Source organism: Cannabis sativa, chromosome X (assembly GCF_029168945.1).
Source record: "Cannabis sativa cultivar Pink pepper isolate KNU-18-1 chromosome X, ASM2916894v1, whole genome shotgun sequence".
Taxonomy (NCBI): domain Eukaryota; kingdom Viridiplantae; phylum Streptophyta; class Magnoliopsida; order Rosales; family Cannabaceae; genus Cannabis; species Cannabis sativa.
This window is the reverse complement of record NC_083610.1, coordinates 18,451,964-18,466,654: the sequence shown is the minus strand read 5'-3', so window position 1 is coordinate 18,466,654 and position 14,691 is coordinate 18,451,964. Positions and strand designations below refer to the sequence as shown.

The 14,691-nt window shown below is 36.7% G+C and overlaps 3 protein-coding genes across 3 annotated transcripts; all 3 read right to left on the bottom strand.

Moving 5' to 3' along the window:
• Nucleotides 1–1,108: 1,108 nt before the first annotated feature.
• LOC115698051 (uncharacterized) lies at nucleotides 1,109–11,155 on the bottom strand. Its single transcript, XM_061105661.1, has 27 exons — nucleotides 10,819–11,155; nucleotides 10,456–10,684; nucleotides 10,211–10,344; nucleotides 8,960–9,076; nucleotides 8,668–8,814; nucleotides 7,796–8,472; nucleotides 7,435–7,556; nucleotides 7,259–7,350; nucleotides 6,800–7,016; nucleotides 6,655–6,715; nucleotides 5,849–5,997; nucleotides 5,664–5,737; nucleotides 5,414–5,587; nucleotides 5,242–5,313; nucleotides 4,845–4,946; nucleotides 4,650–4,739; nucleotides 3,839–3,914; nucleotides 3,644–3,740; nucleotides 3,447–3,516; nucleotides 3,099–3,278; nucleotides 2,827–2,949; nucleotides 2,657–2,740; nucleotides 2,353–2,537; nucleotides 2,124–2,262; nucleotides 1,964–2,023; nucleotides 1,704–1,808; nucleotides 1,109–1,576 (listed from the first exon to the last, which is right to left on the bottom strand). Exons 1-27 carry the CDS (start codon nucleotides 10,894–10,896, stop codon nucleotides 1,463–1,465), a joined length of 3,768 nt encoding a protein of 1,255 aa, XP_060961644.1. The 5' UTR covers nucleotides 10,897–11,155; the 3' UTR covers nucleotides 1,109–1,462.
• A 772-nt stretch (nucleotides 11,156–11,927) lies between these two features.
• On the bottom strand, nucleotides 11,928–12,878 carry LOC133032079 (protein FAR1-RELATED SEQUENCE 9-like). Its single transcript, XM_061105901.1, has one exon. It carries the CDS (start codon nucleotides 12,876–12,878, stop codon nucleotides 11,928–11,930), a length of 951 nt encoding a protein of 316 aa, XP_060961884.1.
• A 41-nt stretch (nucleotides 12,879–12,919) lies between these two features.
• Nucleotides 12,920–14,242, bottom strand: LOC133032078 (protein FAR1-RELATED SEQUENCE 5-like). Its single transcript, XM_061105900.1, has one exon. The coding sequence runs from the start codon at nucleotides 14,240–14,242 to the stop codon at nucleotides 12,920–12,922; it is 1,323 nt and encodes a 440-aa protein (XP_060961883.1).
• Between the last annotated feature and the right edge of the window lie 449 nt (nucleotides 14,243–14,691).

The following is a 14,691-nucleotide window of genomic DNA, read 5'->3' as shown; positions in this document are numbered from 1 at the left end:
TGCTTGGACTTAGTTATAAACTAGATTGCCTACGTACCAAGAATGAGATCAAGCCTTACGTAGTTCATTGCGGTTTTTTTTTTTTTTTGAGAGGAGATAATTTTTTTTTTATTTTGTGTGACTGGGCTTAGTTATAAACTAAATTGGTTACGTACCAGGAACGAGATCAAGCCTTGCGTAGCTCATTGCACACTTTCTTTCTTTTAAGTGCGCAGTTTACACCATAGGTAAAAGACCCTTTTGTTTAAGTGGAAAACTTTTTGATGAACTTCTCGTTGACACGTAGGTAAATGCATCGGCCTTCTGAATCTAAGAGTTTATATGCCTCTCTTAAGAAGACCATAATGACAACATACAGTCCTTCCTATTGTGTCTCAAATTTGCCTTTTATTCTCATAGTTAAACTAGTCTTTTTACCGTAAGCACTAGGTCTCCAACGTAAAAATATAAAATATCAAAATTTAACTTTTTTATTGAATGTCTCAGCTACATGGACTTGGTAAAGAATTAGAAAAACAAGTCAAATAATCGGTCGTCTAATTTTCAAATTGTTTGATAAAAACACTAAAAATAAAATAATATAAAAAAGATTGCAGCATCACAATTAACCTTAAGAACACATTTTTTCAGTTTCACTTACATCTCAGAAGACACAATAGTAAAATTTGTTACAACAAGTTCATTCAACCTCATAGCTTGAACACTCAATTATTATGCAAGATAAGTAACTACACTTCTAACAACCTTTTCAGTCACTCAATTATTATGCAAGATAAGTAACTACACTTCTAACAACCTTTTCAGTCATAGAGAACTTATTATTCTCAACCACTAATAGTAACTTGATAACGAGCCATCAAAGAACAAAAAAAAACCAACCACACAATATCAATAAAAATAAATACAACTCCGACCAAATCACACCGCACTCATGCCCAAAAAAGGCCAAAAGGTATGATAGAAGAAAAAAAACAACCTCCTAATTAGCCTAGTTCAAATCTCTTTATTTTTTTCTTTAACTCAGACTTTTCACAGCAAATTTTACTTTACATCTATCTGTTCCCTCTACCATAGGTAGGGTTAAAGAAAAATACAATACACGAAGACCAAAAAAGAAATAATATTCTTATTCATTAATAGATTAATTTGGGTATATGTACAGGCAAAAAGGCCCAGGACCAAGTCTTCTCCTTTGGAAAAAAAAAAAAAGATTAAACGACTTTTGATTTTAACATCTGTAAAATTTCTAACATTAACTTTTAGAAAATAAATAAATTTCGGGCGGAAAAAATATTAAACAAGAAGAGAGCCCTGTATATTATACAAAAGGACCTACAATTGGCATTTCCATTGATAATAGGCCCCAAACACCACCAACTCTGCCACGCTTCTACCATGACAAAGAACCAAGAATAACACTGCCGCACCCCTATACATGAAAAAACCAACTCTTCTTCTTCCTCTACATGAAATAGCTTAGAGATTTCTTCTTTCTCGACCCGCCCTCTCCGTAAAGGTCATTCCATTGGAGAAGCTCACTCATGTTTGTCGACTCTGATGAGACACTTGCGCACACCTTTGCATTCAAATCAACAAAAAGTTAATGCAATAGAACACCTGACGCAACCCAACGAGGGTGCTGTTGCAGCAGATAAGTTCACAAACAATGATCTCACTATTAGCAATATACAACACTGTCTTACCTGTTCATGAGCACATTTGAAATCATCCATCTTCAGTGATCGAACATCGGAGCTACAATATAATGCAGGTGGAGGTCTGCTCTCCGACACAGCTGAAGCTCTCTCCTGAATTAAGTAACAAAGACAAAAATCACCATATGCACAGAATCCAAATTCCACAATCGAGATAACAAGTTACACAGACAACCAATGTAAGCTATACTCCTCAATTCAACTTCCATAGTTCATGCAAACAGTGTAAAATTGTAAGTACAACTAACCTTCTTCTCTTTTTCCAATATTTCTCGAATGGGGCGATGAGCTGCTGTCACGCATAGATTCTGCAATTAAATACACGATTAAATGAATGAATTCTTATTCTCTAACAAAACAAACGGAAAATGAAATAGTAGATAATATTAGGTAAAATCAATAGGAAACCTTAAGATCACTTCCAGAATATCCATCAGTCATATTAGCAACTGCTTCCAAATCAACATCTGGTGCTAATTCTTCTTTTGCTAATATAACTTTAATAATCTTTTCTCTGTTGGGAGCATCTGGCAAACCTACCATCAACCTGCAAACAAATAAGTATGAACTTATCAATTAATGCTTAAATAAAATTGGCCAAAAAATCAATGAAAAGAAAAAGAAAGGATCTTTTTACCTCCTAGGAAGCCTCCTAATAACGGCCTCGTCAAGGTCAAAAGGCCTATTGGTAGCGGCAAGTACAAGTACACGTTCTTTATCCTTTGTACGAAGACCATCCCAATTCACCATAAACTCATTTTTCATTTTGCGCATAGCTTCATGTTCTCCTGGGTTTTCACGTCTCCCTAACATGCTATCAACCTACAATAATAACCATCCATTATTTTATGGGCAGCGACATGATTAGGCAAGTAGAATCCTAAAGAAAACTAAAATGAGAGCAATGAGAGAATAAAGTGACACAGATGCATTTAACTGACCTCATCAACAAATATCACACTAGGTGCAATTTTACTAGCTAAAGAGAACACAGCCTTTACATATTTCTCTCCTTCACCAAACCACTGCAACCATAAATAAAACTTGTCATACAACTTCCAAGTACATGCTTGCACAAGAAAAAGAAAAACTTCTGATATTCGTTAATAACCTTCGAGGTGATACTGGACATTGATATGTTGATAAAGTTGGCACCAGCTTCAGTTGCAACAGCCTTCGCAAGCATTGTTTTTCCAGTACCAGGGGGGCCAAAAAGCAATATTCCTTTACAAGGCTGTGGCATGACAAGGCATATAAAATAAACATAATGCAATAAGATAATCACCAGAAAAATATTTGCCAACCACAATTCAAGGAAGAAAACACCTGAGTGCACATCAAAATATAATTTAGAAAACGAAATTGTAGGAACAGGCCACCTACCTTAGTTAACTGTCCTTTGCCAAATAATTCAGGCCTTTGAAGAGGCAGCATCACCAATTCCTTCAATGTGTCCTTTACATTTTCCAATGCCCCGATGTCGTCAAAAGTCACACCGATGTCGCTTGGTGGAATAACATCGGCCAATAGTTTCTTCTCAAATTCATTCTCTGTGACCACATCCTGAAAACATTTGAAAGATCACAATCCAAAAAGGCATAATAATAATAATAACAAAACAACCAAAACAGAAATAGCATGGGGGCCGGAGGATTGTGAAAGAGTCCATGGAGGAAGAACATTCTGCCCCCGAGAGGTCTTGGAAGTACACAAAACAATAATATTGCTTACCTTCAGTGATTTTTTAACACACTTGCTTTCGCTTTGAATTCCCTGAAGAATACTCAACCCATTTGTAATACTGCAGTATTAAACCAAATACGGAGGTTAGCATGAAGAATATAGAGATGTATCTAAACTTCAATATTCAAAATGAATCAATAAATATCATAAAATAGGATAATTACAAAGAAAAAAAAAATGACAACCTTTCAGTCGATATTACAAGTTTCTCATCTTTGACTGAAGCTTCGGAACAATGCATGAAGTGATAACTCAAAGCCCAACCTATAACTTTCTCCACACCTAAAAATAGCATAAGGGGAAATAACATAAATGAAAACTGGCATAAAGGCAACTGGCATAAAAAGTAGCAGTACCAGAATGGATTCAAGAATACAAACTTTCAACTGTAAGGGCTTGATCTTTGATGCAAAGAGTCTCAATGTCGGGGCAATCCAAGCCAACCCGATCAAGAACCTGCAAAGCACCAGTAGTTCATAAAGACCCATAACACAGCAGCAAGAAACACAATGCTATTGAGTAAATATTCCACAGCTTAGGGTTTGTAGGATAGATTCTACTATATACTAAAACATATCATCAACATAGTAAATTGAATAAGAATTTGGAGGATTGGTGTTTTGTAAACATCCTTGTATAGCGGTAACAGTGCGACACTTTTAGCTCCACAATAATATCCCAACTCCAACGTAAATAATATTCGACTTAATAAGGTAGATAAATTAGAAATCTTAAATTTTTTTAATAGAAAAGGCAACCAACAGAAAAGAAAAAAACCTTAACCTCGTGATGAATAAATACATCGGCCTGTATTATAACTTGATCAATAAAAACCCCTTAATAATCCACCCTGCTCTAAAGTCACAGGTACTGACTTGATGTACACTAAAATCTAATCCATTTTGCTGCACTATATACTTATACTTGTCAAGTTCGCCCTGCTCCAAAGTACAGGTACCGACTAGATGCACACTAAAGTCTAATATCCATTTTGCTGCGCTATATATACTTATACTTGAACTTGACCTATTCTCCTTGATAAAATAAAGGAGCCATTCCAAATGACATAATGGTGACATGAGAATAGTCTTGACACATTCCCTATTTTTTAATAGCTTTTTTACTTAAAAAAGCATGTGCAACTAAACAAAATTATACAATATTTTCATTCGTCTGACACAATATACTCACTGATCGAATGCTGACAATGTTTGACTGTGCTTTCAAAGTTTCAACATCGCGTTCCAACTGCTGCTTCCAGTCTGAAAGGACTTCTTCATCCTGCGAGTACCACATTTGTAAAACAACTCCATTCGAGTCCATAAAAATATAATTCATCACCATGGTTAGTTATGTTTATACTGGTACGTAGATGATTATCCATACCTGGGGCAGCTGTATTGCCACTTTGTTCGGGAAAAGTCGAGTGAGTTGTTTTGTTGTTTTGGGAGTTTCTTTGCTCCTATCATGCAGCCTACCAAAATTGTCCTGGACATAAGGCAGTAAAACACATGTCAATTTTTTTCAAAAAATAAACTAAAATATACAATAATAATCCATAAGCTACAAATCAACCAGGAAAATCAAATTAGCATAGCACAGTCCAACTAGGATATTATTTACATTTTTAGTAATAAGTCAAACATTTCTGGAAAAAAACTAAGCTATGCATCACAAAAAACTGTCAGTATTACTACCAACAAGTCAGGAGAAAATTAATAATAAATTCTTGACAAAATGTGAGCAAAATATACAATAGAAACTTGCTAAATGGATTGCATACCGGGAATGCAAGATCAAGCAAAGCAGTCTGATTACTTCCAAATTTCGTAAATAAAAGACCACCGGGATGTGACTGGAAAGATCAACAAGCTATGTCAAACACTCAACGATATATCAATAGGCTTCCAATGCTATTATAAACAAGCTAACATAGTGACACTCTTAACACATACCTTTTCCTTACGATTGTCCAACTGGGTATGAGAGCCAATGACAACAACATTCTCTGGCAAATTTTCAAGCTTATTCTTTAAAATTGCATAGGCATCTGAGTTGCCCACCATAGCCTTTTCAATGTCTTTGACAAACAAAATTAAGGGAGTGTTTTTACTCTCATTTGATGCAACCTGTAGATGAGACACCTTTCATCTTAACAAATACAACTAAAAACAGCAGAAATTTTGAAAAACTAACAAAATATACCTCAAATAGTTCACTGATAGCAAGCTTGTCAACATCATCGCCTGCAGAACTATCCGAACGAGCTAAATGATTGGCTGCAAAGTAAATATATAAAATAAGTCTAAACTAAAATCACACTAACAACAGGCAAGTAAACCCACATCAAAGTGTAAGCTAAGGAAAAAATAATTGTGCCAAGAAATCACCATAACAGAAAAAGCCATGATCCTCCTCACAAAGGCCACCAAGATCATTGCCTTCTGGGATTGATTTGTCAAATCTAACCCCAATTTTCGAGGACCCATTTCCCTCAAACACAAGGACAACTTTTCCTCGATAACCATATGAAGGACCACTGAGAAACAAAGTGAAGGACAAATTATGTAGCTTCAAGCATGAAAAAATATATACAACAATTTCATATATCAGAAAATAATCCACCAATACATGGTCTCACATTTGTTAAAAAAAGGAATAAGAACTAATAGATAATTGTTAACATACAAAATGCTAAAATTATCGATAACCACTGGGCACAAAAAATAGAAGCTAAAATTCAAGAGGTCACTCTCCTAAATGGAGAAGGTTTTAGGGTTGATTAAAAGTTCGGCAAACAATTAGCAGATGAAGGATCAAGAAATGCATTCCAAATTAATTCTCTTGTGATGGCAGCAATACCATTTAGGGTAAGTTAGGTTGGAGAAAAAGGAAAGAATGAGAAGAAATCCACTTTAGTTCCAAATCTTTGTTTGGTTAAAATATAAAAGCATTAGAATGCCATTCAAATCCACCATTTTGGTGGAATTGCTATTCCTCAAAAAAAAAATGAGGAAAGGCCATTCCTATGCACAATAATTTTCTTAAACTTCCATTAAACATTATTCAACTCCTATTCCCATTACTACTGCTTTCTTATTAATTTAGCATATATATATATAAAACTAAAAAATCGCCATATACTGACAAATACAGAAACTTTTCTGTAAGGAAAAAAAAAGTAAGAAAACAACACCTTAGGGGGCAACTCTGCAGAGAAGCAAGTCCAGAAGGACCTACAAATTTTACTTTATCACCTGAGTATATATTGCAAGGGTTAACACAAGTACGTAAAACAAATTAAATTTATGAGCTAATAAATAAATAAATAGAAATCATGCCTTTTTTAAATGTATTGCCTCTCGATGATGCTGTTGAAGACTCTTGCTTTGGTGGAACCTGTGAGCTTACAGTGGATCCACCTGTAATATCAGCCTCAACACTCGAGGCTGGTTTCTTATGTGATAATCCAGTAGACTGCACAGTCCGTTTGGCAAATAACAATCGTTCAGGTCTCGGTCCTTCTTTCACATTATCAAGCTCCTTTGGCATTGGTCCCTATTTGAAGTTTAACAGGACAACATATAAATAAATATGTCCAAACAAATATGCATTCAATAAAATCATACCGACCCAAGTAATAGATTCTTAAAACAGCTTCCTACTAAATTTTAGTTCATTTCCTTCTTTTATAAGAGACGATTTTCTAACCGAGTCCGATAACAACATACATAGAAAAGAAAATGAAGGAAAAACCAAAAAATGGTAATTGAACAAAGAGCAAACTCTAAATAACTTACACCAGGCAAGAGAAGAGATTCAACAATTAGCAGTCTAGCCCCAAAATGTTTGGCAAGTGCCTTTATCAAAGTTTCTTGATATATATCCGAGCCTACATGCAAGACAGGATCAGAATAAGAAATATCACCAGAGGTCACATATTATAAACCAATGTTTTGCAAGTAAATTTACGTACCAGCTGGTCCTGATAACAGTACACGAGGGCTCACTGAAGGGAGGTCCAAAGCATACTTCGCGAATTTGTTGCACTTCAAATGTATATATGTCGAAGCAATCAAAATATTTTTTGTTGTGTCACTGTAACAATCCAAAACTTGCCATCAATCCCACAAATAACCGACTATAAACAGCAAGTATAAATAATCTACAAATCAATCATCACCTAAGATGAAGAAAGAATAGGGACCACACACTAATTTAGTATAGTTTTACGAATAATTGAAGCAGATGAATGCAAACAAAACATAAGTAAAGCCAAAGATATTTTATCTAGAAAAAGGGAAAAGGGAAAAGAAAAGAAAGATTTAAAACAGCACCTTAGATAATAGGGAAAATTTTCAAATGAAACTTCAATATCATCAGAATTTAAAATCCCTTGTAGCAATTTATCTTTGAAAGCTTGTCGCCTACTTGATATCCAAAGCGGACGATCAATATCCTTGAGAAGATCTCTAATTTCCCTTGGCCCATCAAATAATTTAGAAATGCTGCCACCTAAATCAAAGTCTGAAGAAGATGAACCAGCAAGCATCCTCAAAAGTGGCCTTAATTCATAAGATGTCCCAGAAACCTTTCCCACTTCAGCATCTATAGAAGCATCCAGTCCAATGCCATCAAGGTTGGAGTTTGCATTGCCAGCATCAGGAGATGGAGTGATATCTTTTTCCCTTGACAAACCATTCTGATCATTATTATTAGCACAGTCCTTCATGTCAACATCGGCAGCAAGATCCCCTGATCCTGCACAGCCAGTAGGTACTGAGGATATTTCTGCATCTTGCTGCATCTCCTCACCAGCTTTTCCAGGAGGGGGAAGTAGGGTCAAATCTTTCCTATAATTTGACAAAGATGCTAATATTGATGCTCCAGCAACTGCAGAGGGATCCCCAGACCCAGACCTTGCCCCAATTTGTATTCCTTTAACTGGAGCACTCTGGGCTTCTAATATGCTAACTGAAGCAGCAAAGTTATCATTCACAAGCTGCTGAAAAATCTTAAGCGACGTCAAGGATTACTTTGCAAATTATAGAAAAGGTAAGAAATGTAATCATGCAGGATGCTTCATTTCGATAAAATAAAACAATAGAAGATAGTATGAAGACGCTATCACGAAAGGCTAAATAATGCAAATAACAAACTGCATTGCTCTAGGCATTAGGCAATATGGCAAAGTTGATAAAAAGGATACATATGAGTGCTTGAGGGACGCACTAAACACGACCTCGTCACCTCCAGTTAAAATAACACTAGAACCTTTCCGATAACTTTTGCCATTCACTTTTACATCACCTTTGCCCCCCATGATCTCCAGCAATGCAACAGATGAAGTACCACGCTACAATGATTTAAAATTAACAGTAAACATATGTCAGTACCAATATGACATTGCAGTATCCAACAAATCAAATCAAGAGATATACTTCATACTATGAGGTATGTAAATATTAAACTAATCTTGTCTTTGATACAAATAGGCATACCTGTATGTGCCTCAGTTTACACAAAGTATTACTAATTGATGGATCTTTAATCGCTAAGTTGCATTGAAGGCTTTGACCAACGGTGAAATTAGAATCACGGATCGACAGGTGAGGATTCTGGAAGGGCGACCAAAATCATGAGATATATTCAAAAAAAAGCACATGAAACAATTGTATCTTATTTATGCCTTTCTCAATCTAACTAGTAGGGAAAGAAAACAGCATTAGGTTATCCATCTGCTTTAACAACAACGAAGGAAAAAGATGGGCGCCAAATAACATTTGAACATTCAGTTATTTATATATATATATATATATATATATATATAGAGAGAGAGAGAGAGAGAGAGAGTCTTATCAAGGAAAAATGAACCAAAGAAAACTTGTTGTAAAAACATCCCTCAGATGCCAATTAGAATTTCAATCATTCACAACATTGTACATCCTTTGGTCAAGGATATAAAGTACATGAACCTTTAAAAAGGCTGAGGAAGATATAGATGAACATTAGTTTCTGGGGCTGAAAGAATAATAACAAACTCAGTACAATCTTATATGATCACTATTGGTTAAAATCTACTAACCTCTCATAACAGAGGGACAACACAAAACTGGGAAACTGATCACAAGCAAAGACATTCATAGTTCTCATTCATTTCCCTCTTGGTAAAAAACAATCAACACAATCAGTCCTAAGTATCAGGTAAAAAAAATGTCAAGCTGAGGTCTCAGTATGCAGCACACAAAGCCTCATGGAACAAGCATGGCAATTATCCTGTCAACTTTCAAGGCTACAACATGTCCCAGATTATCTCTCAAGTCCATCAAATTTACACTAATTACGAAACAATGCTGGTCCAATCCACTCTCTTGAGAGAAGTTTTCACAGTTTGAGAAAGCTACTCTTTTTAGCTATGCTGTTACACTGTTTACATTTAAACCTTACAATCACTCTCCTAGACTAAATATCTACATCTCCAGTTCAGCCCACAAGCCCGGACTAGTACCATAAACGGTACTTACAAAAACGTTCTTTATGTTAGTGTGCATTGCTACAGAAGTAAACAGTCCCCCCATACAAAACAAAGCAGCATTTCACCATTAAAATCAGGGAAGAACAATGAAGAAAATTTATACCATTTATGGGATAAGAGTGAAAAATAATAAAAAGTATAGCCGCCAGGTATACAATTACACCATACTATGCAGATAAGCTAGAAGTAACAGTACAAAACAAAGGCAAAAATCCACCTGAGAGAACTGGGAAAGAAGCTTTCCCCATGCAACCTTCGGATTTGACTTTGGCAGCTTGCTTGGACGCTTCTTAGACCGAGTTATGGCCGGACCAAGTGCCTTCGATTTCTCCACATCCACAGCAGGTTCCCCTAAACCAAAGAGAAAATGACACCCCAAAACCAATCTCTCAATAAAAAAAAAACAACGAAAATCCAATAACTTCGTAGCTGCAAGAACAGTTTATGTACAAAAGATCGCACCTAAAGATTGCGGCGAAACCAAAGCCAGACCATCAGCACCAATCTCAGCAGACTTCTCGGGCAAGGCCTCATCAAAAGCGCTTTCAGTCTTCAAAGGATCAGGAGTCGCCAGATCAGAAGAACGAAGCTCCAAACCTGCTGATTCAGAAACAGCTTCTTTAACCGGAGCTAACAGCTCAGCCGGTTCCGAAACCTGAACCTCATTGGTAGACGAAGAAGCCTCCGCAGCCTAGGGTTTAGAAACAAATATCGATTAACAATCAGAAACCCACATGCAAAATCCCAAAAATTCACAAACACAAAAAAGAGAACCACAAAGAAACCTGCACAGACCAGAACAAGAACGAAAGAAAACACAATTACCTTGGATCGTTTGGGGTTAGGAGGAGGAGAAGAAGAAAGGGATCGTTTGGTAGAAGAGCTCCGCCTAGTTTCAACCATGGTGTGGTTTGAGTCCTTAAGTTAATCGTTTAAGATGAGCAGAACCTCTCCGCCTCTGATCCAAGCAAGGTCCGGTGACGGTGAGAGAGAGATAAAGAAGCAAGAAATGAGAGGAAACAGAGTCGGGTGAAATGATTGGGGGAAGAGGAAGACCAAACCAGTTTATCGAAATTCCTGTATCTCTCTTCACAATTTGTTTTCTTTCTTTGCCCTTTTTATCTGAAAATAAATTAAATATATGATATATATATATAGGCAGCCGATTTTGTGCCCAAATGTGCAAAACACGGAATGGAATCCGTGTACGGCAGGTAGGTCCCACGTTAGAATAGTTATAATTTTTAATTATTTATTTAAGTTGGCAACCGGTTATTCTAGGTTAGGTAACCGGTTGTAAATTTGTATTTTTAATTAAAAAATAAAAAGGTACAATTTAATTACTGTTCACGTCAGTTAAAGTAAAAAAAAGTACAACAGCTTTACTGTTCGTGGCAGTTAATTGTACAAATATACTGTAGGCAGTGGGTCCATGTTGTCGGAGTGGGGTTATTTTGGTATTTTACATCATGTATGTAATTTTGGAATTGTAGTTGAGTACATAATATCACGTACCGAGTACATTAATTGTTTATGCATGCTGTTTAGTAAAATTAGTGTACAAAATATCACGTACCGAGTACAAAATATCACGTACAGAGTACATTCATATTTGTTTCGTAGTACATTGTTAAGAATAATTTGTTATAAATTATGAAATTATGTGTTGGTATATATTGAGTTTTAAGTTGGTGTATTATTTTTATTTTTATTATTGTGTATAAAAAAATACAATTACTATGGAAATTTTTGACCTTATAAGATTGAATTTTCTTGGGTAAAATAATTTATTTGTTCATTAATTATAAATTTGAGATTTGTTGAGATAAATACCTTAAACACGGCAAACATAACATGAAGTATATAAATGTAGAGTTTTTGAAGCAATAACTAGAGTCATAAACCTTAAAACATCAACGGTTAAAAATAGCTAGTTATATATATGAATGACCATAGTATGATTCTTGTGTGGTGGAAGGCGGTTCAGGGAAATACGCGTTGGAGTGTTCATTGAATGAGTCAGTTGTTGGTTGATTGTGTGCTGACTGTTGCCCCTGAGATCCAGTATTCTGTTGACGGTTTGGGCACCGCCGATAATCATGGCCTGATGAGCGACAAATGCGACAATGTCTTGAGTTTCTTGGGATCTGCTCCCCGTTCGGTCCTTCCCTTGGATTTCCCGTACCCTTTGTTCTCACAACTTCAGGGTCTTTAATAATGTTGGGGTTGTTACGATATCTTCCAGGTTGTGGCGTCTGTCCTTCTGGATTGGAACTCATCTCAAATTCTTCCTTCAACATTAGAGTTAGCCGTTCAATCTCTTCCTTTGCACGCGTGTACGAATCCTCTGTTTTTGCTGCATAGAAAGTCAAGTTATAAGTTAATGAGGTGAGAGATCCAAACCTAGCCATCTCATAAATGTGTTGTTGTTCTTGGGCCGGGGGGTTAAAATGTAGGTGGAGATTTGTCTTCGCGGATTTGCTCCATCGCTTCATGAGAAGAGTATTAGGTATTCTTCTGATGTTTAATCTTTTCATTGTAGCCCATAAATGTCTACAAGGGTACCCCTGACTTTCATATAGCATGCAGCTACAGTGTAGTGCTCGTTGGCCTTCACAGTAATGAACTCGGTATCGGACTTCCGGATGCTGAAACTTTCCAATGGTGTATATCTGCCACTCTCCTTCTTGCTCCTCACTTATGACAAAATAATTATTCTCTAAATCAAGCTGCTCAGCAACCTTGTGGTACATAGTTCTTGTGTAGAATTCAGCACATTGGTTGTAGTACGTGGTCAAGCATGTAGGATTAGGTGGGTGAGGTCGAGTGCATCTGCTTTTGAAGTCATTTGCAGTCTCGTTGTGTCTGAGCTTTGAGACTGTCATATCTATGGTTGTTACGAACTCGCGCAAGCAATAATTCTTCTCTAAAAATTTTTTTTTGAGTTGATCGATTCGCAACGTTGTGTGGTTCTCATTCCTGCAACGAATGAACCCCTTAAATAAGTTTCTGCCCACTGTTTTCTTGTGTCGAATGTTGTTTGGCACCATTCATTATCTGTTAGTTGTTGGGTTTCGACGACGTCTAACCATCTTGCTTCGAAATCCTCCTCCTCGTAGTAGTTGTACATTAGATCTTTAAACATTTTCAAGAAGATCGGATCTTTAACCTTTTTGGAAGCATTTGTATTGAGATGCCAAGCACATAGACGGTGTGTCACATCAGGCATGTGTTCCATGATGGCCTGTTTCATGGCCACATCTTGGTCAGTAACTACAACATTTGGCTTCTTATCTCCATGGCATTCGAGAAATTTTTGAAGTAGCCAACGATAGGATGGAAGCTTCTCGTGGAGGAGTAGAGCGAACCCGAAGATGCATGTGTTGAAATGGTGGTTTACGCCAATGAGAACAGTGAGAGGCTTATTGTACTCATTTGTCATGTAGGTGGTATCAAACCCTAGTACATCCCCAAAAGCCACATAGTCGACACGTGAGTTTCCATCTGCCCAAAATAAGTTAGCCAATCGATTCTCCTCGTCCACCTGATATACAACGAAGAAATTTGGATCCCTCTCTGCGAGACAATCAAGAAATCCCAACGCTCCTTCCGAGTCCGTCTCTATCTTTTCTTCTCGCTTGGCACCAGCAACCCTGTTGTAGACATCTCGAAGTTGACATGGCATTCTCTCGTAACCTCCACTTTGCAAAGCAACATGAGACATTATGTTGGCAGTTTTAATTCCAACTGAGTTCATCGACCTAACTTGGGCAAGCAAGCCATCGGACACTACTCGGTATGATCTCAAAAATTGTACCTCACTTGATGAAGCGAGGTCGTGATTGTGTATTGTGCTGAACTCTTTGCATTTCCAAGTGTTAGATGGTTGTGTGAGTAAAATACGTAATGCTGCCTGACATCCGGTTCTAGTGACATCATGAGGTCTCTTTTTTCTTTGTGTTTCCGTTATTGTGATTCTTTTGTAACCCTCGGAACAACAAACCCACCTGCGCATTACGATGACTCCGTGAGAACGTCGTACATCATCTTTTCTTGTGCCGAAACCCATCCGTTTCGCATACATTTCGTAGAATGCTTCCCATTTTCCCAGTTTGTCGAGACTCTTGCCTAGGACGTCACATATTTGAATCTCATTCACTGGTTTTGTGATGTTTAGCTCTGTTGTTATGCTTTCCCATTCGTAGGTTTGTTCCTCATTCATGTTCTCTGCCTGAGACTCGGCCTCCATATTGTATCTGTTTGAATTAACAAATTAAATGATAAAGTTAATAGGTAAGGAATGGTTTTCGAGAAAGATAAAAAAAAAGGACTTACTGATAAGTAACCAATTGTTCCTTCGACGTTAATGTACTGGAGTGGAGTTACAGTGTTCGATTGTTATTGATATCGAAGAATTAGAGATGAAGACTAAGGGAAAGATAGTGGTGAGTCGATTTAAATTAGATTTTATGAGATTGAATGCCTCAGATTGTAGAGTAATATGGGTTGGTGATCACATTTAAGTGTGTTGGGCTGATATTAATGGGCCTCTCAAATATTGGAAACTCTATTCCACTCTCTTCGTACGTTTGAACAGTAAAATAGTACAATTACATTTACTTTTGAATAAATTAATTGGAAAATAATGTTATTGTATGATTTTTGGGTTTAGATATTTTGTTGAGTTGTATGGGTTGG